This window comes from Cucumis sativus, chromosome 6 (genome assembly GCF_000004075.3).
Source record: "Cucumis sativus cultivar 9930 chromosome 6, Cucumber_9930_V3, whole genome shotgun sequence".
Taxonomy (NCBI): Eukaryota; Viridiplantae; Streptophyta; class Magnoliopsida; order Cucurbitales; family Cucurbitaceae; genus Cucumis; species Cucumis sativus.
The window spans coordinates 6,203,748-6,229,365 of record NC_026660.2 but is presented as its reverse complement, the minus strand read 5'-3'; the positions used below and the strand labels follow the sequence as shown (position 1 = coordinate 6,229,365).

The following is a 25,618-nucleotide window of genomic DNA, read 5'->3' as shown; positions in this document are numbered from 1 at the left end:
TGATTTGAGTCGGATATGTGTAAGGTTTGTGAGACTAAAATATTAAGGAAACATTTGTTAAACTATTTTGATCAAACTAGGACTATAATAACCCACCTCTTTGCCTCGAACTCCATCAAATGTTGGAGATGAAAGATGAAGTGAAAAATTTTCGAATCTTTTAATTGCTACCTATTGTGATTTGACTTCCTATTTGATGGTCAAATTAGATTTTGTGTAGAATATAAGATGTCTTGAACCGATCGAAAAAATCCTAATGACGGACGAACGTATGTGTTAAAGTTGACGATGAGTTGGAAAATGTATTATTTTCTCAAGTTCTTCTAATTTAGTTGCACACTACCTACTCAAGCAGGCTATTTTCTATCTCCTTTTCCTTCTTTCATGTAAAGATCCATCTCATCCTTTCCTTTCTCTAAGCTTTAAAATTTTATTTTTTAGGTAATGATGTATAGAACTCGAATTTTCCATGTGTTACAAAAGATTGGTAGTTAGTTGTTGGTTTTTCTTTCCTTTTCTTTTTTAAAAAAAGTGTAATATATACGTTGACGAGTTAAGCATAGATGAATAAAAAAAATTCGGGTTAACACATATATATAATTGAAGTAACGTAAAACATTTAGTATCAATATGACGGAGAGGTTTGTTCAACACTTGAGTATTTGGTATTTATTTAGAAGATGGAATTTAGGTGTACCTAATAAGAGTGTATGAGAAATCCAAGTAAATAAAAAGAAAGAGAATTAATTGGGAGAGGAACGTTAATGGAAGTGATTTAACGTAACACGTGAAACAACATGGGCAGTCGGGGTAAGGGGACAGATAATGAGAGTTAGGCGCCTTGTCCAATCCAGCCGGTGAAGACCTAAGGCCCATTACTCCAAAAGCCCATTGGGCCAATTATCCATTTCTTCTATTTTATATTATTTATTTTATTTGAATACTACAAGTTAATAAATGATTGGAGGAAAAATAATGAAGAAATAATGGGAAAAGTGGGAAAGGCAAAAAGACAAGTTTGGAGTAGAAAGAGAGAGAGAGAGAGAGAGAGAGATAGGATAAGGATAATAATTACACAACAAGAAAGAAAGAGAGAAAGAAATAAAGAAATAAAGAAATAAAGAAATAAAATATAAAAGTAAATAATAAGGCGGGAAAGAGAATCTGATTGGTTCCCTGAAACAACTCTTCAATCTGATCCAGTAAATTAATTTACAAAAACTACAACTAATAAACAACATAAAATTAAAAACGAAAGGAGTTTGATTGATTCCCTTCGAGTCTGGAAAATCAATGATTGCTCTCACATGTGATTACTGCTAATTCTTTTGTTTTAAAATATTTAAATTAAATGATTAATTGTATATATGTATCTTGATCTTCCACCCATTCAACTGGACAGCCATGTTTCTTCTAATCTAGACAATGTATCACCTGTCAAATATACATATACTCAATGTTTGTGTTTTTAAGAATCTTGATTAGTGGTTTGATTATGGGTGAAAGTAAAATGTGTGTTAGAGGGAGGTGAAACATAAAGGGTAAAGACGGGGGGTTGGTAAATGGTAAGTAAACCAAAAAGGGGAAAAAAAAAAGGAGTTGGTTGGTTCAATTTTGAAAAAACTTTGAAGGATTCAAGGCAAGTTTAAATAAAATAATAATGGTAGAGAGAATAAAATGGGGAATTTGGGAAGTACAAAAAAGGTAGAGATTCTTTTTTTGTTTGCAGAAAGAAGAAATCAATCAATCACAGTATTTTGTGTTATGTTGTAATATGTGGTTGCACTTGCAGCAGAAACAGCAGGTTTCTTGAACCAACCACACCATAAACTTCACCCCCTTACCCTTTTTTTAAAAAAACTTACCTTTTGTTTACATATATATATATATATGTTCGTTTAACTTTTAGAATAAAGTATTTGACATATGTTTTATATCATCTCTTGACTCTAAACATAGTCTATTTGGTGTGAGAAATTCACAAACTCTTTTCCTTTCTAGGCTTTTGTATGATACATTATCCAAGTAATTCACGTGAGAGTTACTCCTTTGATGCCCATATTAGTATAAAGAAGGTATTGTAGTTAGTATAAAGAGTTGGTAGTCATTGCTCGCATTTTGTGAGTTTATTTACTTTGTTTCCTTTGAAGTTAGGAGTTGTTGAATAGGGATATTTGTAGTCTTCTTTTCTAATACTCACGTATGGTGATGTGTAATGTCGGCTTGAAGTTGCAAGGCACTAGAGTTGAGCTTAGCTCGGTTATATATATTTTCATATTTATGTGTGTTGTTTAGGTTGGTCCACTTGAAACACGAAACTCTAACTTTTTTTTTCATTTCGACACACATTTTGGGCTTTGGACAACCATCAACAACAATGTCTAAAAACATTGACTTGTTCAATATATTTTTTTTTTTAATTCACAAACCTACCCAAAATGAAACCGAATAATTTAGAATTTTATTAAACACATGCTAATTTTTACACCTAACATATTAGGCCCGTTTGATAATTATTTGGTTTGTTGCATTAATTTGTTTTTAAAAATTAAGCTTACATGTGCCCCTTCTGCCTCTAAATTTAAACTTGATGTTTTCTTGTCTACTTTCTACAAGTGTAAGAAGAAATTAGGTCAAATTCTGAAAACCTGTGTTTTTTTTCTAATTTAGTTTAGAACTCAACTATTTTATCCAAATAAAGATTAAAACTATAGTAATAAATTGAGAGTAAGTAGACTTAATTTTCGAAAAACAAATGGTTACCAAATATGACCTTAGTTAATTGGAAGAAAAAAACTGCGAATATAACGTATAAGATTAAAGTTTGAGATTTGTTAAACATTTCTAATGACAACAAAACTAAGTAAGGATTGTCATGGTATGCTTGTGTTTATGGGTACATGGGTTGAGTTGAGGAACTCTTTTTTACGAACCCAATTTTTTGGGTTGGTAGATGGAGTTGGCTACTCAAATGACCCGACCTTTAAAATCCAAGGTTGGATTGGTTGAGCAATTGAGTTACTTGTTTCTTCTTCCCATTTTCCCTTGTTTTTTCCCTTACATTTCAGTACATAGGTGAAGTAGACAAAAATATCAAACTTACCAATCAATCAAAAGATGGAGTCGAGAGGCACGGTAAACCAAGGATTGAAACAAAGAATAGAATGGTTGAAGTGAATGAAGACTAAATCGAAAGAGGGGGATCAAGAAATTGAAAAGGGGAGAGCGGAAGAGGTAGAGATGAAAATTAAAAGAGACAGTAAGAGAGTCAGACAGAGGTATAATGGAGAACAAAATCAAGGGGGGTGGGAGTAGGACATACGCAGATTCAAAGTGAGAAGAAAACAATAGTAGTACCGATGTACATGTCAAGATGACCTATGCGTAGAATACTATACATATGCGAGACATTGAGACACACACACACAGTTTGTGAGAAAGTGAAGTGATGGATAAAGGTAGAACAATCATCAAAATCACATATATTCTACCGCTGTTAGGAGTTTGTGCATCAACATTGTGTCAAAGCATACATGTGAAGGTAACAAAGTGGATGATTTATTAATTTATTTGGTGTGAAGGAGAAAATGTGTTATGGAATGAATTATTGTTATTAAAAAATAGAAATAAAATGAGAAGAAAGGAAGAAAATAGTAAAAAGGAGAGGGAAAAGAGAAGAGAAAGGAAAAGTTAATTTAAGGTTAAGTTCGGGGGTGGATCCAGCGTGGAAGAGAGAGGGAGAGAAAGAAAAGAGGTATTGAAAGGTTAATTATGAAAGAGATCACAAAACAAGGCAAGGCAAGGCAACACACAACACAAACACACAACAACAACAACAACAGAATAGAAGAAGAAGAGAAAGGGAAGGAGACTTGCTTTTACTGCCAACCGCACATTTTATTTTTAAAAAACTAAAAACTAAATAAAAGTTTTTGACGGCGTTAAAATCACCTTTTTGACGGCAAGTCCTAACCACTTCTCACTCTCTCTCCTCTCCTCTCCCCCCCGATCTATCTCTTCCTCTTCCTCTTCTAACACCACCGTCCAATCTATTTTTTCTCCGTCTACACAAAGTCTTTCCCTTTCCAAAAAAATTAAAATAGAATTATAAAAAAACTCAATTCCATTTCTCTTTCTTTCTTCTTCTTCTTTCTTTCTTCCTTTCTTCCTTTCTTCCTCCGTTTCTCAGGCGAGGGCTACGAATCTCGCCGGAGAATTTCTTTTCAATTTCTTCCCTATAACCTAACAAGCCTCTCCTCCTGCGCTTTAACCGAGCTCTGGAGGAACATATTGGTTACACCATCATCAACCTAAGTTTTCTTCAATGGATGCTTCAAGTTTTTAATATATTAAACTAAAAAGGAAAAACAAAAAACACCAAGGGGATGGAGCTGCTGAACCTAACGTGCAATGCAGGAAAATTGAGCATCAAACCCTTTGGAGGATCTTGCACGGCACAGATGCCTAGATGATTCCTTCTTCAACCTCCCATGCCTTATGCCGTAATCTATTCTCTTTTTTTTTTTCTTCTTCTTCTTCTTTTCTCTCTTCCTCTGTCTTGTTTAAATTCTTCCTCTTCCTCTTCTTCTTTCTCTAAATTCTTCTTCCGATCTTTCTTCTGCTTTCTGCTTCTTTGTCTGTTTTTATTTTCAAAGATATTTCCATTTCTTTTCGTTGTTTGTTTCTACTCTTCTGATTTTTCTGTTTCTCGAGGTAAAACTTTGATGTTTCTAGCTCAATTCGAGGTTTTAATTTCTGAAATTTACTTTCTGTGGTTTGGTTTTTCTTCTAATTCTCGCGATCTCGTTGTTTCTTGTCTGGATTTTGTTGTTTTAACAAGTACTGTTGGACAGAACCTTTTTATTATCTTCTATTTCAGCTGTTGTTTTGTGTTTTTTAAACTTAATTTTTGAAAGGCGATCTCTTAGTTAATGTTTATGGTTTGTTTTGTTTAATCTGTTGCATTACTCTCGAGATCTCAAAGGAACAACTGTTTTTTTTTGTTTTTGTTGTTATTTCTTTCTTGTTTGACTATGTGGTACATATGAATTGTGGTGTTTTAGTTAGTTTAATCAATGATTCTTCGTTTTGTAATTTGATTTTTTTTTTAAATGTTTCTTTCCACTCATGAAAAGTTTTGCTCTACCTGCAGATTTTTGTAGGCTCGAGGGAAGTTTTTGAATTGCCTTCTCAAGGAGTGGGGTTGCAATTTTTGGCGTCCTTTTTTATGGAGCTTCTTTGAGTTTTCTTTATTTATTTTGGGATTTGTTCTTTTTCGGTTCCATCATGCCGTCTGAAGTTTTGGACTTGAAGGGTTTGTCTTCATCTTCCTTCTTCTCCGACGATTTACGTCATACAGATGAGGTATAGATAATTACATCCTTGGTTTTTCATGTTTCTTCTTTTTCTAGCTTAAGAGATTGCTTGTTCTTGCAGTTCATAGTACTGCATTTTCGAGGATCTGTTTCTTCAGTCTCCCCCCATCATTTCTATTTCCTTCCTATTTCTCATATTTTTTCTTCCCTGCGTTCCAGGGGCAGGTTGGAGTTTGGAAGTCAGCTAGTGTGCCAAATCACCGTGGTCAGTGCATTTATCTTCTTTTTCTGTTTTGATTACTTTTGGTTTCTCGTGTTTTTATCTTTGTATACTTGATCTTTCAAGTGACAGGATATAATTTGTCATTAATTGATTGACCACCACACATTTCCTGTTTTGTATTATGAGAAATGTAGAATGTCTAGGGGTTCTAAAGAGGTATTTGGAATTTAAAATGATTTTGAATCTGATTACAGTGGAAGGTAATTCTCATAATTAGCAGCAACAACATGACATACAATGCATGAAAAGTGTAATGTTCGAAGACACTTATCTGTGATTATCCCACTTCATAGCAGTAACAGAATTTATCATTTTTTAATGATGTACAGTTCATGAATTCCAAGACATGTCGAATAACTTGTATATTTGTTTTTTTTTTATAAGAATTAATTTTCTTTATGTTGTTTTGTATGCCGTAATGACACATTGTTTGTTCGATAGCCATGGCTGTTTGGTCCAACTTTTACACCATGGTTAATCTCACAAAATAACAATTCTAACCCTATTATGTTTGGTGTAAGGAATCTTGGAGGATTTATTGACCTCCTAGATAGATGGTCATTGTGGTTTGACCCCACTACTATTTAAAGACTTTCAGTTTGTTCATCTCTTTGATGATTATGCCTACCCACATTGGTTCTTGCTGTAACAACATTACCTGCCTTAAAGTCTATAGTACTCTATTCCCTGTGGCTATCCACCACACACACATGTGCACACATACCCAAAGAATAAAAATAAAAAGAAAGTTATCAATTTTGCATAGTTTAGTCTGTTTCAGTTTGTCCCAAACCTATATAGTTGGTTTCAACTTTGCTTTATATATTTTATTGACTTCCTCTATGCATTTTGATGGGAATTGCTAACAAAAGGGGTTTTTTGAAAGCAAATTAAAGGATTGAATTGGAGGTGAAATTTATATTTCCAAAATATTATGGGCTAGATTTAAAATCGGCTACATGGTTTTTATCTCATCCACCCTATCTATTGCGTTGTTAATTAAGCGTCGTGTTGTAGTGTGATGAGGACTTTCGTGTAACTGAAAAGACTTGTTTCTTCAATGTTTATGAACAGCCAGTAACATATCAGGTTCTTCATCGTCTGTGGAAAAATTTTCAATAGGTGAGTGCCTGCCAGAGAACTCCCTGGAAAATCATGATTCATTTCCTGTGAGAGACCAGAATGCAAGTCTTATCCTGAATAGACATGCTGTTGGAGCTGAAAGAACATCCAATTATTTTTCTCGAAGTAATGAAGTCAATATGATGAATTCTCAGTATGAGAGTAGTCTTTTCTCGAGTTCTTTATCAGATATATTTACGAGGAAGTGTAAGTTTCTTGATTCCTTCCTCACATATTTGTACCTGATGAGGATATGAACTTTCAAATAAGTTCTAAATGAGCCATATTCTTGTCTTGCTCAACCTCATCAGTTTCATCTTTGTAAGTATATCATTTTACCATGTCTTTTTGTGTTTATTTGAGCAGTGCGATTTTCTCCGAGCAATGCACTATATGGCCATTCTGTTGATACTGTTGCATCTCACTTTGAGGAGGAGGAAGTTTTTGAGTCACTTGAAGAATTGGAGGCTCAAACCATCGGAAACCTCCTCCCTGACGATGATGACTTACTTGCGGGAGTAACTGATGGGCTTGATTGTTTGGTTGAAACTACTGGGGAGGATGATGCTGAGGACTTAGATTTTTTTAGCAATGTTGGAGGGATGGATTTGGGTGATGATGGGTTATCTGTGGGACAGAAGAATTCTGAATCTCCTGGACTTTTTAACAATTTGCCGGGGATGCATAATGGTGCTATGGCTGGAGAGCATCCTTTAGGCGAACATCCTTCCAGGACTCTGTTTGTGAGAAACATAAATAGCAATGTTGAAGATTCTGAATTGGAGGCCCTTTTTGAGGTGCACATTTTTCTTCAATTCTTAATGTTGTTTTCTTTGTGCTTTTTTAAGTAACATTTTAAGCTAATTAATATATCTACACTTTTGTTTCATTATCTGCAGCAATATGGAGACATTCGTACTCTTTATACAGCATGCAAACACCGTGGGTTTGTTATGATATCCTACTATGATATTAGAGCTGCCCGTAATGCAATGAAAGCACTCCAGAATAAACCGTTGAGACGAAGGAAGCTTGACATACATTATTCTATACCGAAGGTTGGTTTCTGTTTGGTGTAATCTTAACCTTTTGTGTTCAACTCTCTAGTGGTGCTGGGAATCAAGTGGCCAACTTTAAGACAAATGTACAATGCATTAGCTAGTCAGAGCTATTATTTTATTTGTTTTTCCATTCTAAGTAGCTGCCTATGAAGTATTTGAATTTCATGGAGATTTATTCTTAATCTGTCATTGCCACATCAAGTTAACTGCCTTAAATTTTTTTCACGTTTCTTCCTTGCTCACTTCATTCTCTATACTGCTTTTTCAGGACAACCCTTCTGAAAAAGATATCAACCAAGGAACTCTTGTTGTTTTTAACCTTGAGTCTTCCGTGTCAAATGAAGAACTTCGACAAATATTTGGTGTCTATGGAGAAATCAAAGAGGTGAGCCTGAGATTCAATTTTTACCAATGCATTCTGTTATATGCTCTTAGGAATCTGACATTGCTCTTCAAAATTGCAGATCCGTGAAGCCCCCCACAGAAGTCATCATAAATTCATTGAATTTTATGATATCCGAGCTGCAGAGGCTGCTCTTTGTGCATTAAACCTGAGTGATATAGCAGGCAAGCAGATAAAGCTTGAGCCAAGTCGTCCTGGTGGTGTGAGACGCAGGTTCTGATAAATATGCTTTCTTGATCCTTGTTCATGCTTAATTTCAAACCCAGCCTACTTGAAAATAATTTTTTTTCACTCCTCAACAGATTTAAATTAAAAGGAACAAGTTGTTAACAGATGCTAACAAATTTATTTATTTATCTTTGTGCTGCAGTTTGGTACAACAATTACATCCACAATTGGAGCGGGAAGATATTGGTCTCTATTTGCAACAGGGTAGCCCTCCCGTTAACTGTAGTGCCGGCTTCTCTGGTATTATAGCTAAAAGAAAGTCCCACTCGTTACTTGTAAATTCTGAGTATTTTGTGTCTCACAAAAGAAAAATATTGCAGGCTTAGTTCCTAGTGGGACTATCAAGTCTAGCAGCCTGAGTAATGGATCTGTTCTTGGAGTACACTCTCTGTTACGAGCTCCATCTTTGGATACTGTGTTGCATCATGGGATATCTTCTAGCGTTCCTAGTAGCTTACCTTCTGTAATGAGATCTGAATCAACTGGCAACCAATCTGGCTTCATTGATTCTGGTCATTCACCTTCACAACTGAAGCTAGGCATCCGGGCATCTTCAGCTGTTCATCCTCATTCACTTCCAGAACACCCTGATGGTTTGAACAACAACGTGCACTGCAATTCTCTAAATGCAATTGGAGGAAACATCAATCTACGACCGCCTGAAAGAGCTGATAGCAGGCAGCTATGTGGAGTGAACTTTAATGGTCGGTCAATTGAATTGAATGAAGACGGTAGGTTTAAACCCTTCCACAACTTGTCCTATAAGTACTTTGAAAGCTGCTCAACTATTTGATACAGGGTTTTCATTTGGAACGTTCTATTGAATTGTTTAGTTCACTATGCAGCTGATTGGAGCTTCTTAATAAACTATTCATCTTTTCTAATAGAAATCAACTTGGGAACTTTTTGTGATCCTTAGTTGGTATGTTTTGGGGGGATGCCTCACCTCTTCTTTTGTGCTTGGTCTGGTTTTAGTACTGTTATTATATCAGCATTGTTGTCATGAACCTTATTGTTATTTTTATTTGTTTTTGTTAAGCTGTAAAGTATGTTTCCTGTAAAAAATAGAAAACCGCTGGTGTATGGTGTTTCACTGGTTCCAATCCCAATTGCAGGCAGTACCTTTTTGTCTTAATTGATTGTTACTCACAAGAAGCTATTCATTTTCTGTATATATCAATGGGTGCCAATTTACTTCCAGGATGTAAGGTTGATTTTTTTTAGCTTTTCATACCATCATTTAACTGGATTTCATTATTTTTGCAGTTTTTGCATCTGGTGGTAACAGAACATGCCCCATTCCTGGACCTCATTATGGATGGGGTAACTCCTACCGGCCCCAGCCTCCAGCTCCAGGTGTTGTATGGCCGAATTCTCCATCTTATATGAATGGAATTGCTGCTGGCCATACCCCAACCCAGGTCCATGGAGTTCCAAGAGCAGCATCGCATTTGATGCACACAGTTATGCCCATGAATAATCACCACGTTGGATCAGCACCAGCTGTTAATCCTCCTTCTATTTGGGATAGACAACATTATGCTGGGGAATTGTCTAAGGCCTCTGGTTTTCATTCAGGTTCCATAGGGAATATGAATCTGTCTAACAATTCACCACAGTCTATGGATTTTTTTTCTCATATCTTCCCTCAAGTTGGTGGAAATTCTGTAGAGCTTCCTATCCCCCAACGGAACGTAGGACTACAATCTCATCATCAGCGGTGCATGGTTTTTCCTGGACGGGGCCAAATTCTTCCAATGATGAATTCATTCGACTCTTCAAATGAACGTGGTAGAAGCCGAAGAAATGAAGCAGCCTCTAATCAAGCAGATAAGAAGCAATATGAACTTGATATCGATCGCATAATGAGGGGTGAAGACAATCGTACTACACTTATGATAAAGAATATCCCTAACAAGTTAGTACTTTTCTCTTAAATTCTTTAAAGGTTTTTCTCATAATCATCAACGTCTAATTATTTCCATTAGATCATTGCTCATTGCTCAGGATATGATAAAGGTTGGTACACTGCACATAAGATAGTTTCTATTTGTAGCTCATAAGACAGTTTTGCTTTTCATTTATGATATCAAGTTATTAACATATCCAAAATGACACTGTTGTTTTTTCATCTCATGAAATGGAAACACTTGCAAATGTGTCAATAGTTGCTAATTGAATTCCCCTTCATTGAAGGGTTGTCTGTGCAGCTTTGTTTGACACCATGTACGGATTTCTCCGCTAAATTTAACTTTTGGTTTCATGCTTAATGCTCCAATACTCCAAATTTTTGTTAATCTGTTCTTCACGCTCATTTTAATATGATGAAGTTTTTTTGAATTCATCTTGGGTTTGCCTTGTAACCTCAAAGACTTGTCTCTTCTCATATTTATGTTGTATCGGACCACAATGGGATGACACCACATAGTTGTACCTATAGGCCATGCATACTCAACTGATGCGAGTCTGGCGAGTTGCTTATTTATGAAACAGAGAATTAGAGAATTCTGTTTTGTGGAGTATAATTTGTACCATATTTGAACTTCTTTTCTTGTTTGAGGAATTTGCTACATGTTTTGTTGGTTACATAATGAAGGCACAGTTTTTCTGAATGAGGATTATTGAGAATGTGGCAGCACTACTCTACCTATTCTGTCTTTTCTTCCTGTGTTCATAAACTGTTTTTTAGACTTAACTTTCCTTTGATTTTAACCCTTGCTCCCATCCCCTCTATACAACCTAATAAAAGAAAAGGAAAATTTGTGTTTTTCCTGCCTTAATCATTGATATCATCCGTTGTCTAGTATTCTGAGCATGCAAGTGTTGGTCCCTTTTCCCATCTGAAAACTCATAATCCATCATGATTGTATTGTCAGGTATACTTCAAAGATGCTTTTGGCTGCAATTGATGAACGCCATCGAGGAACATATGACTTCATCTATCTGCCCATCGACTTTAAGGTAAGTTTTTCCATATTCATAAGCGGTTTCTTCAATTTTATGGGAGATTAGTAGTGCCGCAAAAGTATCTTCCTTCAGCCTATTTTATCACAATTTTGTTGCTTATTACACCCTACGTTGTTGCAGAACAAATGTAACGTGGGATATGCGTTCATTAACATGACTGATCCTGGCCTAATTATTCCATTCTATGAGGTTCGTATGCTATTAAAGCTTTCAGGAAAGATGCTGAGGTCATACTTGCTATTTTTTAATTGACAAAAAAGTGACATATACTTGCAGGCATTTAATGGAAAAAAATGGGAGAAATTCAATAGTGAGAAGGTGGCATCACTTGCATATGCTCGCATACAGGGAAAAGCTGCTCTCATCGCTCATTTCCAGAATTCAAGCTTAATGAATGAAGATAAGCGATGTCGACCAATCCTTTTCAACACAGATGGCCCCAATGCAGGTGATCAGGTATGAATACAATCACCGTAAATTTTTTTAAAGGGTACAATATTTGTTCTTGGTTTCCTGAAATCCCAGAAAGAAATCATGTTGACTTTTATTACTAACAGGTTCCATTTCCTATGGGGGTAAATGTACGCACTAGGCCTGGAAAAACTCGAACTAATACGCCGGACGAAAATGCTGATGAAGGTCTACTAATTTCCGGAAATGGTGAGAATTATCCAAGTGGAGACACATCTTCTTCATGTCTTGTAAAGGATCTGGACCAGCCCGTACCATAATTTTTTGTGTTCACTAACCTTAGAGGACGAAGTAACTTAAAACTACTACATCCACCAAAGTTTGACTTAATTTTTCATAGTGGCTGAAGGCCAGGGCAATTCGCTGCAGTTCATGACATTAGAGAAGGAGTGCTTAGCCAATGCTAAGTAAGTCTCCATCCCCACCTTCAAAGGGAAGAAAAAGAACAAAAGAACCCAAAAAAAAAAAACAAGAAAAAGAGAGAGAGAGAAAGAGAAAGAAACAAAGGAGCTCTGAAACAATAGTTCAAGGAGCATCTGTTGGAGCCTCCAAATTTTGATTTTGAGAGTGATAATATTATATATTATAAGAGATGGAAATTAAAAGGGAAAGACTTGATGTATATGAGTATTTGATCCTTGGAGATATTTTGTCATGGTTTGACGTGAGCAGATGAGGCTTCCTCTGCTATACCCCCACTTTTCTTTTCTTCCTTTTTGTTATTTTTTCTTTGTTGATTTTTTTTCTTTCATTTTTATTTTGGGTTTGACTTGCAAATTACTTGTAACTGTTGAGAATGTGAGAGACAGAGGGAGCTCATGTGAAAAATTTTGAAATGAACTAATTATCAAAATTTCCTTTGCTTTGCTTTCTAGTATTCCTTGTAAGCTTACTATTCTATTACTTAGTTTAGGCATCTATTTTCTTTTACTGTTTTCATCAAGAGATCTCAGCAGGCAATGGCTCAAAGGCTGAGCATGATTCTACCAAAATCAATTGAATGTTAAAAAGTTGAGATGATATGGAGTTCTATGGACACAATTTTTATACTATACAGTATATACATTCATTGTTTATCATTAAAAAGTATATAAGAATTGTATGGCACCAATAGAAAATTGATGTTATACTATCTAATTACGTGGGAGGTATTGATTTGTTCTTTTAGTTGAAGTTTGATCACATCAACCTAAGGTCATATGTGACTTGATATGATATGTTAGACCTTGTTAGATTGACTCTTAGTTTATTGATTTTGTACATTTGATTGACGTATGAAGATTCGATTGAAGCTCTTAAGTTTGATGTACATTAGATGTCTTCAATCTATCTTCAAGGTCCTTAAATCTTTAAAATAGACTTTTGGTCCATCCAACATTTTAAATGCTATGAATTCTCAAAATCTTAAACATTGAAACACACATCACCCAACATTTTTTGGAAGTTAGAGCTTGGAATTTAAACTTGTTTGTTCTTTAGAGTATTTGTGGCCTTCATATAGTATTTGATTCTCAAGAGTTTAGTCTTTCATTGGTAGAATCTGAATTCATTTCTGAACTTGAAAACGAAGAACTTCTCTATCTAATACCTTTCTATGAGTATTGTGGGCTTGGGCTTAACTATTTAGATTTGGGCTTAGATGGCCTTGAACCTAACCTCTTCGGGTTTGGACTTTGAGCCTCATGAACTCATGTTTTGTTTTGCTTACATCGAGCTAAGCTCCCTTAGATCAAAACATAAATTCCATAATACGTGATCTTCTTATGAAATGATATAGCAATTTGTGATTGACTAAAATTTCTCACTTAACGATTATATTTGAAGTAAAACTAGATACATACAAACATTAATAGAATATTTGTTGAATATAAAATAAAAATTAGAAACGTAGAAGAATTATCGATTAATCAAAATAAATTTTAATGAACTTTTGTTTCTAAATTAAATTTTGACGAATTGATCTACAATTCAATTTTATTTTTACAAGAAGCAGAAAGACAACCATTGTGTTGAAGAAAATAATTTGCTTCTTTGATTTTACCTTCAATATACATTTACTTCAAGACAACAACAACGTAAACAAGCTTAGCATAATAAAAAGGAGAGAATGATTAGGTGTATTATAAGAGATACATCCCTATTTTAATTTCCATAATAATGTTAGCAACAAAATAGTGTTGAGATATAGTGAAAAATGTAATATTGAGATATGTTTGAAAATATGGGTCAAATTAATGTTTTCATAATCTTTCTTATTAAAGCATACACTAACTTGTTCTCAATTTCAAATCCAAATGGATTATAGAATCAAATTAAATATGTTTGACAAATAATTTCATTTGTTTTGTCTTTACTATATTTTTCTTTTGATTAGGTTTTTATATTATATAGTTGACAATCATTAATAACTTTGACTAAGAAAAAAAATAATTAGCTCAAGTACAAACACAGGGCCAAATTAATTAATTACGACTAAGATCATAAAAGCAAAGAAAATCACACAACTAATAACCAAAGAGATAATTAATGAGAATTTTGATTATAGGTTAGGCATTTCATTAACCTAAATTAAGATCAAGAGAATGTGTTCAAAATGTTTCTCCATTCCAATTGTTTTGTTCAAATTTTGTTATTAATATTTTAGAATCTAAGAAGAGCAGTTTTGATTTTTCTACTGATATAAATTAAATCATCGATTTTTGATTTACTCTTTATCTTTGGTATGTCAACGTCACTGATGACATGTTTGGAATCGGTTGGGAGTTTACAATGTCAATGATAAATTATGACAATACAATAACAATTTTCATTTTCAATTTTCAAACTTTGACTAAGACGGCCTAATCCAAATCACTCCAATCATTTATTCTCCAACTTTCACATTTATATTATTTATTTTATAATGGTATTTACGTGACATAATCAACTTAATGTTTATATTAAAGTCTTTGTTTAGACATCTAACAATAAGTTTGAAAGATATAACAATTACTTGTTTGAATGGTGCTCATCTAAATTGTATATCAATTACCCATATCTATACTTAATTCATATAACTTTCTTTTAAATAACAAATTATTAAAATAACATATTTGAGTCTACCAAAACTCTAAATCAAACTCTTAGTTCAATTCCTATATTCATAATTTTTTCTAGTTAAACAATTTCAAGTGTCTTCGTTTAGTACAATTCATTTACTTTCAATAGATTATCGATCTCCAATGGCTTGTTTAACGTTAAACATTTATCCTTAAAAAGTATATTTTACTAATCATTTTTCTATAAATTCTATATGCATATTCACACCCTATCTCATTTCTTAAAATTTATTATTGTTATTTGATTAATTTAGATAAAAGTTGATAAACACTAATTTTAAGATTATCATTAAAAAAGAAAGAAAGAAAGAGCAATTAGGACCAAAATAGTTTTCTTCCTTGAAGGTAAATCATATGATATGATATATGTATATGTATATATGTTATATATGAGAATCCAACCCTTAATGTTTTGTTTTTAAAGGTAAATCATATGATATGATATATATGTGTGTGTGTGTGTGATGCAATGTAATTGGATGATTGGGATATCAATAGCCATAAATGATAAGAATTAAAAATCTTCCCAAAAGAAAAGAGAGATAAAACCTCCCCAAGTAATATGGAATTAAGCTGGTGGAGGTTTTGTATTTAAATCTTCTATATATCATCTCTGTGAATAAATAGCTATAAGGGACTGATTATAACTTATTTATTATATCTAAATATTTACAACAAATTAAATTAAAGTAAAAATAACAACCTATATATATTGTATATAAATGAAATAATAGACTTCCCTGTAATATTATATATAACATATCCCATCCCATCATATAGCATAGCACATAGCTAGAGGGGCTATATGATCATCACTTTGAATCTTTGCATTATTGCATGTTTTGGTTTTATTTTCTTTATGATTTCTAAAAGAAATGTGATACTATTATTCATCTTTCATTTTTCTTCAAGTAATTATATTTGAATTTCTATCTAATCATTTTTTTTTTAAATGGACTGATTTTTCCATTGTTATGATTTTGATTTTACATTTTGAAAATGGTTTTTAAAAACAGATGACAAACAAACAAAGGCAAGGTAAATTTATGCTAAACAATGAAATTATGTAAGTATTTAAAAAAAATATATATAAGTTTGAATATTTCTAATGATAATTGTTGTCAACAAGTTTTATTTTTAGAAATTTAACTGATAATTCACATAACTCTTTTAGAAAATATATAAACAAAAGTTATATATTTTTTTTAAAAAAAACCCTTAAATTATCTATTGATAAAAAAAATAAAATTTAATAACATCAAACCAATAAATGTTATATTAAACCGATATAGAATTATTATCATGGTTATTTGTAATTCAATGGAAATATTGGTTGATATGTTTGGATATAACAAGTTTACAAAACTACCGTTTTGAAATCTTAGCACACATAACATATTACACAAAGAATTACTTGAGTCGTTGTTGAAGTTAGAATTGGCATACAAACTTGACACAAAATTCAAATATAGTCCTCTTTCCTTTATGTGATTGAATCTCTTTCTCTCCTTTTTGTATCATCAAAAAGAGAGAAAAAAAAGTGAAGGACTGATTTGATATCTCTTAATTGGATCTTAGTAAGTACACACTACTACACTACCCTAAGCTACAAAATAGACATTATTTTTCAAGGATGTAATAATATAAAGAAAGTTAAAAACACAAAAATCTGTATATTTACTTTACTGAGAGAAAGAAAAATGATAGTGTTAAAGAAGATGAAGCCTGCAGGTGGTATGTAATAGGTAGGGTTTAGGGATTTCACTTTTCTTTTCTTTTCTTCTCTCAAAATTTGCAAAAAGATATTTAAAAAAGAAACCCTTTTTCTTTCCCTATTTGGGTCCATTACCATTCAAAGTCCTCTCCTTTAGTTTGGTTCATTGCATATCAGACTAAAACCAGAAAAGAAAACACTTCACATGTTCAAACCTTTTAACACCAACTCACCTTTCTTTTTCTCTCTCTAAATCTTTACCATATTCTGTTGTTCCAAAATGCTAATTAATCTAAGTTAAATATAAACATGAAACTTAAATATATTTCAATAAGTGCTTAAGTATATATATGTATATATATATAGGCCAATGTTTTCTTTCATATAGTTCATGAAATATCTTATGCAAGGTGGTGGGCATGGTAGGTTTTGGTTTTCGTGTTGGTAGATAAAGTTAAATTTCTCTATTAGAACTTAGAAGGAATCAAAATGTGTTTAGTGTTCAGAAATTCTGATTGTGAAGGTTCATATTTACAAGCATTCATGAAGTCACATGATTTGTCTGTAAAGTCCAAAATGAAATATATGTATTTATTGACTATAGGTTAAAATACATAAAATATCACTGACTTTCATATATATATATATATACATACACACAATATATGTCTATAAATTAATTAAACTGATAAAGCTTTTTATTATTCCTAGCCTACAATTCAATTTTGATATTTGTTCTCAACCATACCTTATGAATATAGAAATTGTATTTTAAAAAAATATTTATTTAATTATATAATACATTATTTTATAAAAATGAGAAGAGTCGTTGCATACAAATACATGATTCATTTTTATAAGTACAACCTAAACATATATACTTTGGAATGAAAACTTTAATGTATAAAAATTGATAGTTTGATTCTCAATTCAGGTAATCGTTGTACAAATAAACTTTAGTTAAATTAGAAAAGAGATATATATGGAGGGAAGCAAGAGAGGATAATGTGACCAGACCCACTCCTCTTCCTATTTTTCTACACTTCTTGCATTATATTTCATTTTCCTTACAAGTCCATGGGACCCTATTTTAATTTTGTTACGTGATGTATAACATATACCACACCATGAAATTATTACAAACGTCTTTCCTTTCTACATTATCAACCGTACCCACTAATATTGTCTAAGAATTTTGGTCGAACAGTTGATTGGACTCATTGGAGCGCACACAATTTACTACCACACCAAACTTAAATTAGATTTGTCTAAAATGCTTCTATAAATGTCAAAATTACTATAGAAAAATAACTATATCTAGTATATTCGTATATATTATTTGATTAAATACGAGATTTTGCTATATTTTGTTAAGTAGGATAATAAATTTTTATTAATTAACGTTGTTAGTTAGTTCATTCATTATCAAACGAGTTGAGGATGAGTTATGTGATGTGTATAAGGGCATAGAATTCTTTAATTATTGATGAGTTATCAATTAATATAACGATAATGATGATTAAGTAATGGGAACAATTAGGCTAAAAATGTTAATTAAAATACTTCAAATAATTGCTCTTCTCGTCACTCCCTACATCATATTTGCTTCTCTAAATTTAATATTTTGAATGTATATATAGTTTGAAAGTTAGTTTGAAATTGTTTAATATTCACATTTGTTTTTGGAAAAAATATTTTAAATGACATTTTTATTATGATTTGTCTACCTTTACAAAAATAGCATTTAAAAATTTAGCTAAATTTCATGAATTTTTTTCCCTTTAATCTTCTTTAGATAACTATTTTATTTTTCAAATTTAAGTTTACAATAAAACATTATCATTTGTTGTAATCCCATCTCATGCATTTGATCTAATACTTTTGAGAATAATTATTTTTGTCTTCAAAACTAATTACAACTAAAACTAGTGTTTCTAATTTTAATTTTTTTTTAAAACTATAGTTTGATCACAATTTCACTACTTTTGAGATGAAACCTAACCACATGAAAGGTTTGAAAAATGCATAAATTTAGGACTACAAATTTTCACAGGGGAAAGTCAAAATGTATGCTTCTAACCCATTGTTTAAAACCTTTTTCTTCCCATTTATTATTAAGAGAACCACATTTTCTTAAGATTCATTGTTATTATAAACTTTTGGATCATTTTAATCAAGAATCAACTCTGAAATAGAATTTAATGAAACTCGGTGAAATTGGACTTACTGTTTTACTTAAACTTTAGGGTTTAAATAAATTTAATTGTAAGGTTGAGATTTTAATTGAAACAATTCATTTAAGTACTTTATAAAATTTGAAAGAAAAAAAAAATCATGATAAGGTGCAAAGTTGGATAGAGGCTGAATATGAATAGAAATATGATTGTGAACTAAACTGTAAACAATAAATTCGTCCACAACTACTCAATCAATTTCTCTATTGAAAAAATACAAAAGTTTTTATTCCCAAGAAAATTTGACTAACTTTATGTTGACTTTTTGACTGAATTTTTTTTTTGAAAAAGAAAAAAAAAATATTATAGTAATGTATTTTGTTAATATGTTTTCACAACCAAAATATATCCAATGATTTCACATCTATACACACCTATACAGATCATATAGACATATATATACATATCTATATATATTAAAATTAAGAAATAAACATTTTATATGTTTCATTCATTTTTAAAGATTGTATAAATGTATCAAACTCATGAATATGTGTCAAAGCTTGCATAGTTTAATTAGCCTCTTTAATTATAACATGTATTAATTAATGAATAAGAGGTCTATAGATCAAATTTTAACCCTAATAGTTTTAATTTAAATTTTGTTCATACTAAATTTAATTAAGATCTTAATTAACAAAGTTCGATAGTGAACTTTTCCTACAAGCTCGAAAAAAAAAAAAAAGTCCTCCAAGTCTTCAATCTCTACCGTACCATTATGTGCTTTTTTTTTTTTTGTTATTAAAATAAAATAAAAGTTGGATCTCTTCCATTGATACAACAAAAATGTTTTGCCCATTACATTTGTATATTTTGTTATATAACGTTTATTGATAAAATAAAAATTGTTTTGTGCATATTATATATGGATGGCCTACCAATTTTGACTTGGGCATTTCATCATATGCCAAAATTATATTCTCCAATTTTCTAACTTTACAAGTTCAAAAAAATCTCAAGAATCCTTTTAGCCAAAGAAAAGAAGAAAAAAAAAACTAACAATAACTTGTCTGACTTCATTTTAGGAAGATAGATAGATCATTATACCTGTATTGAGATCATTATTCTTGCTAAAAAAGAATTATAATGGTTAGATTATACATACATATATTATCGATTATAATATCCGTTGAGAATTCCACGTTGAAAAGACTAATTGAACTTAAATTGTTTTTAAGATATATGTAAATTACTTCTCTCACATCGTCAATAGGGTGGTGCATAAAGTCTAAACGAGTATTCCAAAAGACATGTCATCTCGAGGGGGCGTGTTAAGAATCTTACATTGAATTGAATGTTTATTTTGTTCCCTTGGTAACAATGAGTATACATTTCAAATATATAGTTTTAGATAAAAGCATTACAAATATCATAAAAACTAATTTTAATAGAACTTTTAATAATTGAGTTATGATTTTTTTTATTGAGTTCATAGGAAAGTTGAAAACTTTAAATCCCTTAATTAGTTAAAGGTATATATCAGTTGAATAACGTTTGAATTGTCAATAATTCAACTTTAGTACTTACAAATTAAATTAAGTTGAACGATGTCCACCTCGAGTAATTGATAATTGGCTATAAAATTCCAATATACACACGTAAACCCTTCTCTATTCTTTTGTAGACTTATTTTATAATTACGAGATATTTTAAAATAAAATTATTTATTTTCAAAATTTTTTTTACAAGAAAATAAAATTATTTATTCCTTTACAAAAACTAAAAGATTTATGTAAAACTAAGTTGTTAAATTGAATGTAATATAAACATAAACTATTATTTTCAAACAATAGTTTTTCTTTTTAGGGTTAACGACAAATTTAACAAACAACCCATCTATATATCATATTATTTATGTTTAAAAAGAAGTAATAATTCTTTAACATTCTACAATAATGAAAAAAAAATAGGATAACTCATGGTTGAGAAAGAAGTTTAATTAAAGATTAAATTAAGATACATATAATTTATCTTAAACTAGAACTATTAATTGACTCAAAAGTTAAGTTGATGGGTAAATGTCAAATATAATATTATATTATTTAGACACTCGATTTTAATTTGGATGATGATAAATAATATTTCAAGGGTTTGAACATGATACTTTCTTAACTATCGGATTGGACTATTGTATAACAACTTAAATAGCCAATTAACTCAAAAATTCTAAGTTGAAGGATAAAACGATCGTAAACCATTCTTATTTAAACGAGATTTTAGCTAAAAACAAGTACTAAACTAAAACTTGTTTTGAGGATGATATTAGGAATGGAATGTCCATAGTCCATATGGTTTGAAAGGGAAATAAATAATACAATTTAGAAGGAGCCAATTTCAAGACGTGGGCTCCACTCGCAGCTCATATATCTCAAATTTTGCAATTAAAAAAGAGAAAAGAACTAAATTCTCAAAAGAAAAAATAAAGGCTTTTTTGAATTCTCAAATTCCAATTGCTCCTTTGATTTTCAATGATCAAACCATTTTTTTGTTTTGTATCAAAGAGAGAATATTTCAATCCTCTGTTCGATCTATAATATATAATATAATATATATTTTTTCCCTTTCACTATTTAATTTTTGTCATTGGAAAATTAATATTACACATTACACAACAAATAATGAGAACCAAAAAAAAAAAAAAGAAAAAAACTTTACCTTTATTGGTGGCCACTTGTCGGTAGAATGAATGGGTTAAATATGAGAATATTAAGCTATACTAGAGGTGATATCGATCTCTTTTTTTTTTTTTTTTGGGTAATGAAAAAGAATAATTATTATTATACTGTAGCTTCAATATAAGAGATAAACACTGCAAAACCAAACAAAGGTCTTTCTCTATATATGCCCTTTTATCATCTTCCTCTTCTTTTCCTCTTCCTTTGCTGCTTCCTTCTCATCTCTTTTTCTTCTTTGAAAAAGAAGAATTTATTACTCACTCACACATATATATGTGGGTGGAGATCTATGCTATTGTGTGGAGTTTGTAAAAGGAAAAAAAATTGTATACACATATATATATAAGAGTGAGTACTGCGAGTAGTAGAAGAAACCTAAAACAAGGGTTTTTTTGGGGTTGTGTAATTTTTTTAGTAAAAAAAACGGTGGATCGGCGTCATGGAAAGCGGTCACTACCTTGGGAAGCACAGGAGGCGAAAGAAAGAGATCAAAGTAATGAATTATCTTCGTCATGGTCACAATCTCACTTCAGTTACTCCACAAATTTCAACCCACAAACACTAACTCAACCCCCTCAATCATCAACTCCCTTTCAAAATCAAGGTAATTATTAACTTTGTTTCTCTAATTTCTTCACTTAATTTTATTTCAAACAGACCCTTTGAAAGGATTGATGAGATGTTTGTTTAGAAGAAGAGAAAAAGGAAATTTAGTGTAGGTACTTGGTAGTAGTACTATATCTTGAAGTTCAATGCATCTCTCGATCTCACTTTGCGTAAAGAAGTTTTCTTCTTTCGTGTGTGTGTGTGTGTGGTGGTGGTGGAAATGATGCAAAAGGAAAATATGAATTTGGTGTTTGAGTGTTATTGGACATTATTATCTCACAACGTTCTTCTTTATATTATCATGGAAACGACAACAATTCGTGTTAATTGCCTCTGGGTTTATTTTTGCTATGTTATATATTATTGTTGATCAATAATGATCAATAATGTTAAATTAGGCCATTTCTTTTTCAAATTGTGTTTCAGTACTCCATAAATATCATCAAACAAAGCTCTCTTAATTCCGTAACTTCCCATCTAACTTAGTTGCTATTCTCTTTACGCTTTTGACCATCGACCAAACTTTTATTTATTTATTTATTATTATTATTATAAACAAACCCATATATGCCTTGGTTCATTGTCAAATCTTGAAAACGATGGCCTTGTTTGGCCACTACCCATGCCTTGTTTTTTATATGCTCTATTCTCTTTTATTCAAATTCAATTTCTTTTATAAAAAAAAAAGGGTTTTGGTATAAAAAATATATATATGTAGATTATACTAAAGAATTCAAAATCAACATTATTTAAATGGGTTAAAGTGTGCTAGGGGATTGATGCATGTTACGTTGGAGAATTTGGTCACGGGCACACCGACTTTTGTTTTTATTAATATCCTTTTTTTTTTTTTTTGTGGTGCATGGAAAGATTAAGGAAATTATGAAGAACATGGGGTGGTGTTAGGAGAGAGATGTGTCAATGCCATGTGTATTCATGCTTCTTTTATTTGTTTATTATACTAAAATATGTGAGGAAGAGAAATGCCTTTTTTATACAAATGTGACTGTCTTTTAATATACTTCTAAGGACAATAAATTCTAATGATCTTTTCATGCCGTCTATTTTATACATTAATTTCTATGACTTTATGAGATTTTGGCTATATCCACAACTTTTCTCTTCATGAACAAGGTATATATCCGAACTCTAGGACTTTACTATCTAATAAGCTCTAGTAGATGTAGATTAAATATTTCTGATGTCTCTTCTCATGATAAACTAAGCCAATTCTCACTTTGTTTGATAAACTAACCATTCTATAGATGATTTCAATAGTTATATATCTTACAAAAATTATACGATACCTCTATTCAGAATTTCTCTTTGATGAGATCTATATATACGAAAAGTAATTTTACAATTTCTCTCTTATTCATTTAACGCTGTTCAAAATGGTAAGATAATGTGTTTAAGAATAATTTGTCACATAGAATATTATATATATATATATATATATATATAGGAGAGAGATAGGTGTAGTGCACATGCACAATGAATTTAAATAATATAAACCAATATGTTTATAAATGAAAATAATCTATATATGTGTATATGTATCTGTATACATAATGGCAGAATCAGATCAAAGTGGGAGGAAACGACATTACAGAGGCGTAAGACAAAGACCATGGGGAAAATGGGCAGCAGAGATTCGTGACCCGAAGAAAGCAGCTCGAGTTTGGCTCGGTACTTTCGACACAGCGGAGGCTGCAGCCATTGCCTACGATAACGCGGCTTTGAGATTTAAAGGAACCAAAGCCAAGCTTAATTTCCCCGAACGGGTCCAAGCCAACCCTGCCGAATTCGGCTTTCTTTCTCCTGCCAGTATTGCTGCTCCGCCACCCCCCACGGCCGTGTCGTCACCATCTGTTTCTCTACCGCCGCCGTTGTCGCATGAAGAAGCTTTTCCTGGGCTTCATCAATACGCTCAACTTCTGTCTAGTAGTGACGCTGATTTTCCTTATTATTCTTCCAGTCTTCTTTTCAACCAACAACAAAGCCATTACCCTTTTTTTAGTTCTTCTTCTTCTTCTAGCCAACAACAGCAAGAAGATCAGGATCGTTACGGTGAAGATTTCGGTACTGGTGGATCAAATAAGTAGAACATTATTGTTTTTTTTTTATTATTATTATTAAGTCTTACATTAATTATATGAGTTTTTGTTCTCATAACTTTATGCATATCCATTGCCTTTTCTATAAATCTAAGCCTTCTTTTTTTTCTCAATGGTTTCTACTATAATTATATAAACTATATAATTCTCAACTCAATCCCTTTTTAATTATTTCTACTATTTATGATCCATCTTGCGACAAGATTATTTTCTTCAATATTCTCGTTATTGTTTTATATGTATGTATATCTATCAGTATTATGCAGACTAAGGGTCTGTTCAAATTGATTTTTGGAATGTTGTTAAGGTTATTCCAAGGAAACTATTGTAAAAATTATAAAATATGATGCTATCAAAGTGTATTAAAGTCTATCATTAATCTAAAATGTTGTACATTTGATCAATATTTATTTGAGTTAATTTTAATGTGTTTAAAAATGTTAACTAAGTGCTTTTAAATATCTCTAGGGAGTGAATCTAAATGTTATGTTGTAACACTTACTAGACTAGCTAGCAGTAGGAGTTTCTTTAAGTCTTTATGATAATGATTAATTTTTAGTGGCTCAAAACCATGAGGGTTTCTTTATCTATAAATTAATAGAATTGAAATAAATAGATATGAAGAAAAAAAAAATTAAGGTGACTTTTGGATGTACCTTTTTTAATTAATTTAACATGGAAATTTAAAGAAAAAAATCTCTCTAGTTAAGAGTGTAAGGCTATCGATCATATTGTGGTGATGATCTATTCACATAATGGTAATGTTTCAGATGTGAGAGCAATCTTGGGCATTTAGCAATGGACAAATTTACTTATATTCTAGGTATATATGAGCTACATATATTTAGTATAGAATAGGGAAAATGATATGGTCAAAATATATCAAAACTTAGGGATGAGTTTGATATGTGGAACGCACTAGAAAAATCCTATTAATAGGAAGAAAACTATAACATTTTAGTGTTTTCTTTATATTTAAATTTTATTGTATTTTGGATGGATTTGATTTAATTTTTAAGTAGTTAATTTTAAGAATTAGAGTATTTGGCTAGAAAAGTTAAATGAAAACAACTTTTTAAAATAAAATTTTGTAGTCAATCCATACAAACCTTAAGTTAGTCATGGAAATTAAATAACCCACCTTAAATTATAAAGGAAACCAAGAAGAAAAAATGATAATGATGAAAAATTTATAGCACATGAGTAAAAGTTGGTTGAGAAAAATGTATTCATTAAAAAATTGTTAAAGAAAAAAAGGAATATTATTCAAGATGTGGTAAAGTATTTTGAAAGACTAGTAATAATTAGAAGTCGAGGTGTCAAT

General features: G+C 31.4%; 2 protein-coding genes across 2 annotated transcripts; both read left to right on the top strand.

The window, feature by feature from the left end:
• The first annotated feature begins 3,855 nt into the window (after positions 1–3,855).
• On the top strand, positions 3,856–12,725 carry LOC101222875 (protein MEI2-like 4). The gene is made up of 15 exons (XM_011658483.2): positions 3,856–4,502; positions 5,153–5,364; positions 5,535–5,580; positions 6,673–6,927; positions 7,087–7,517; positions 7,620–7,778; positions 8,050–8,166; positions 8,246–8,397; positions 8,555–8,652; positions 8,733–9,143; positions 9,679–10,330; positions 11,289–11,373; positions 11,500–11,568; positions 11,656–11,835; positions 11,937–12,725. The coding sequence occupies exons 2-15, from the start codon at positions 5,287–5,289 to the stop codon at positions 12,108–12,110; spliced, it is 2,907 nt and encodes a 968-aa protein (XP_011656785.1). The 5' UTR covers positions 3,856–4,502; positions 5,153–5,286; the 3' UTR covers positions 12,111–12,725.
• Positions 12,443–24,407, top strand: LOC101205898 (ethylene-responsive transcription factor ERF113). The gene is made up of 3 exons (XM_011660093.2): positions 12,443–12,514; positions 21,887–22,175; positions 23,756–24,407. The coding sequence occupies exons 1-3, from the start codon at positions 12,443–12,445 to the stop codon at positions 24,280–24,282; spliced, it is 888 nt and encodes a 295-aa protein (XP_011658395.1). The 3' UTR covers positions 24,283–24,407.
• Positions 24,408–25,618: the final 1,211 nt, after the last annotated feature.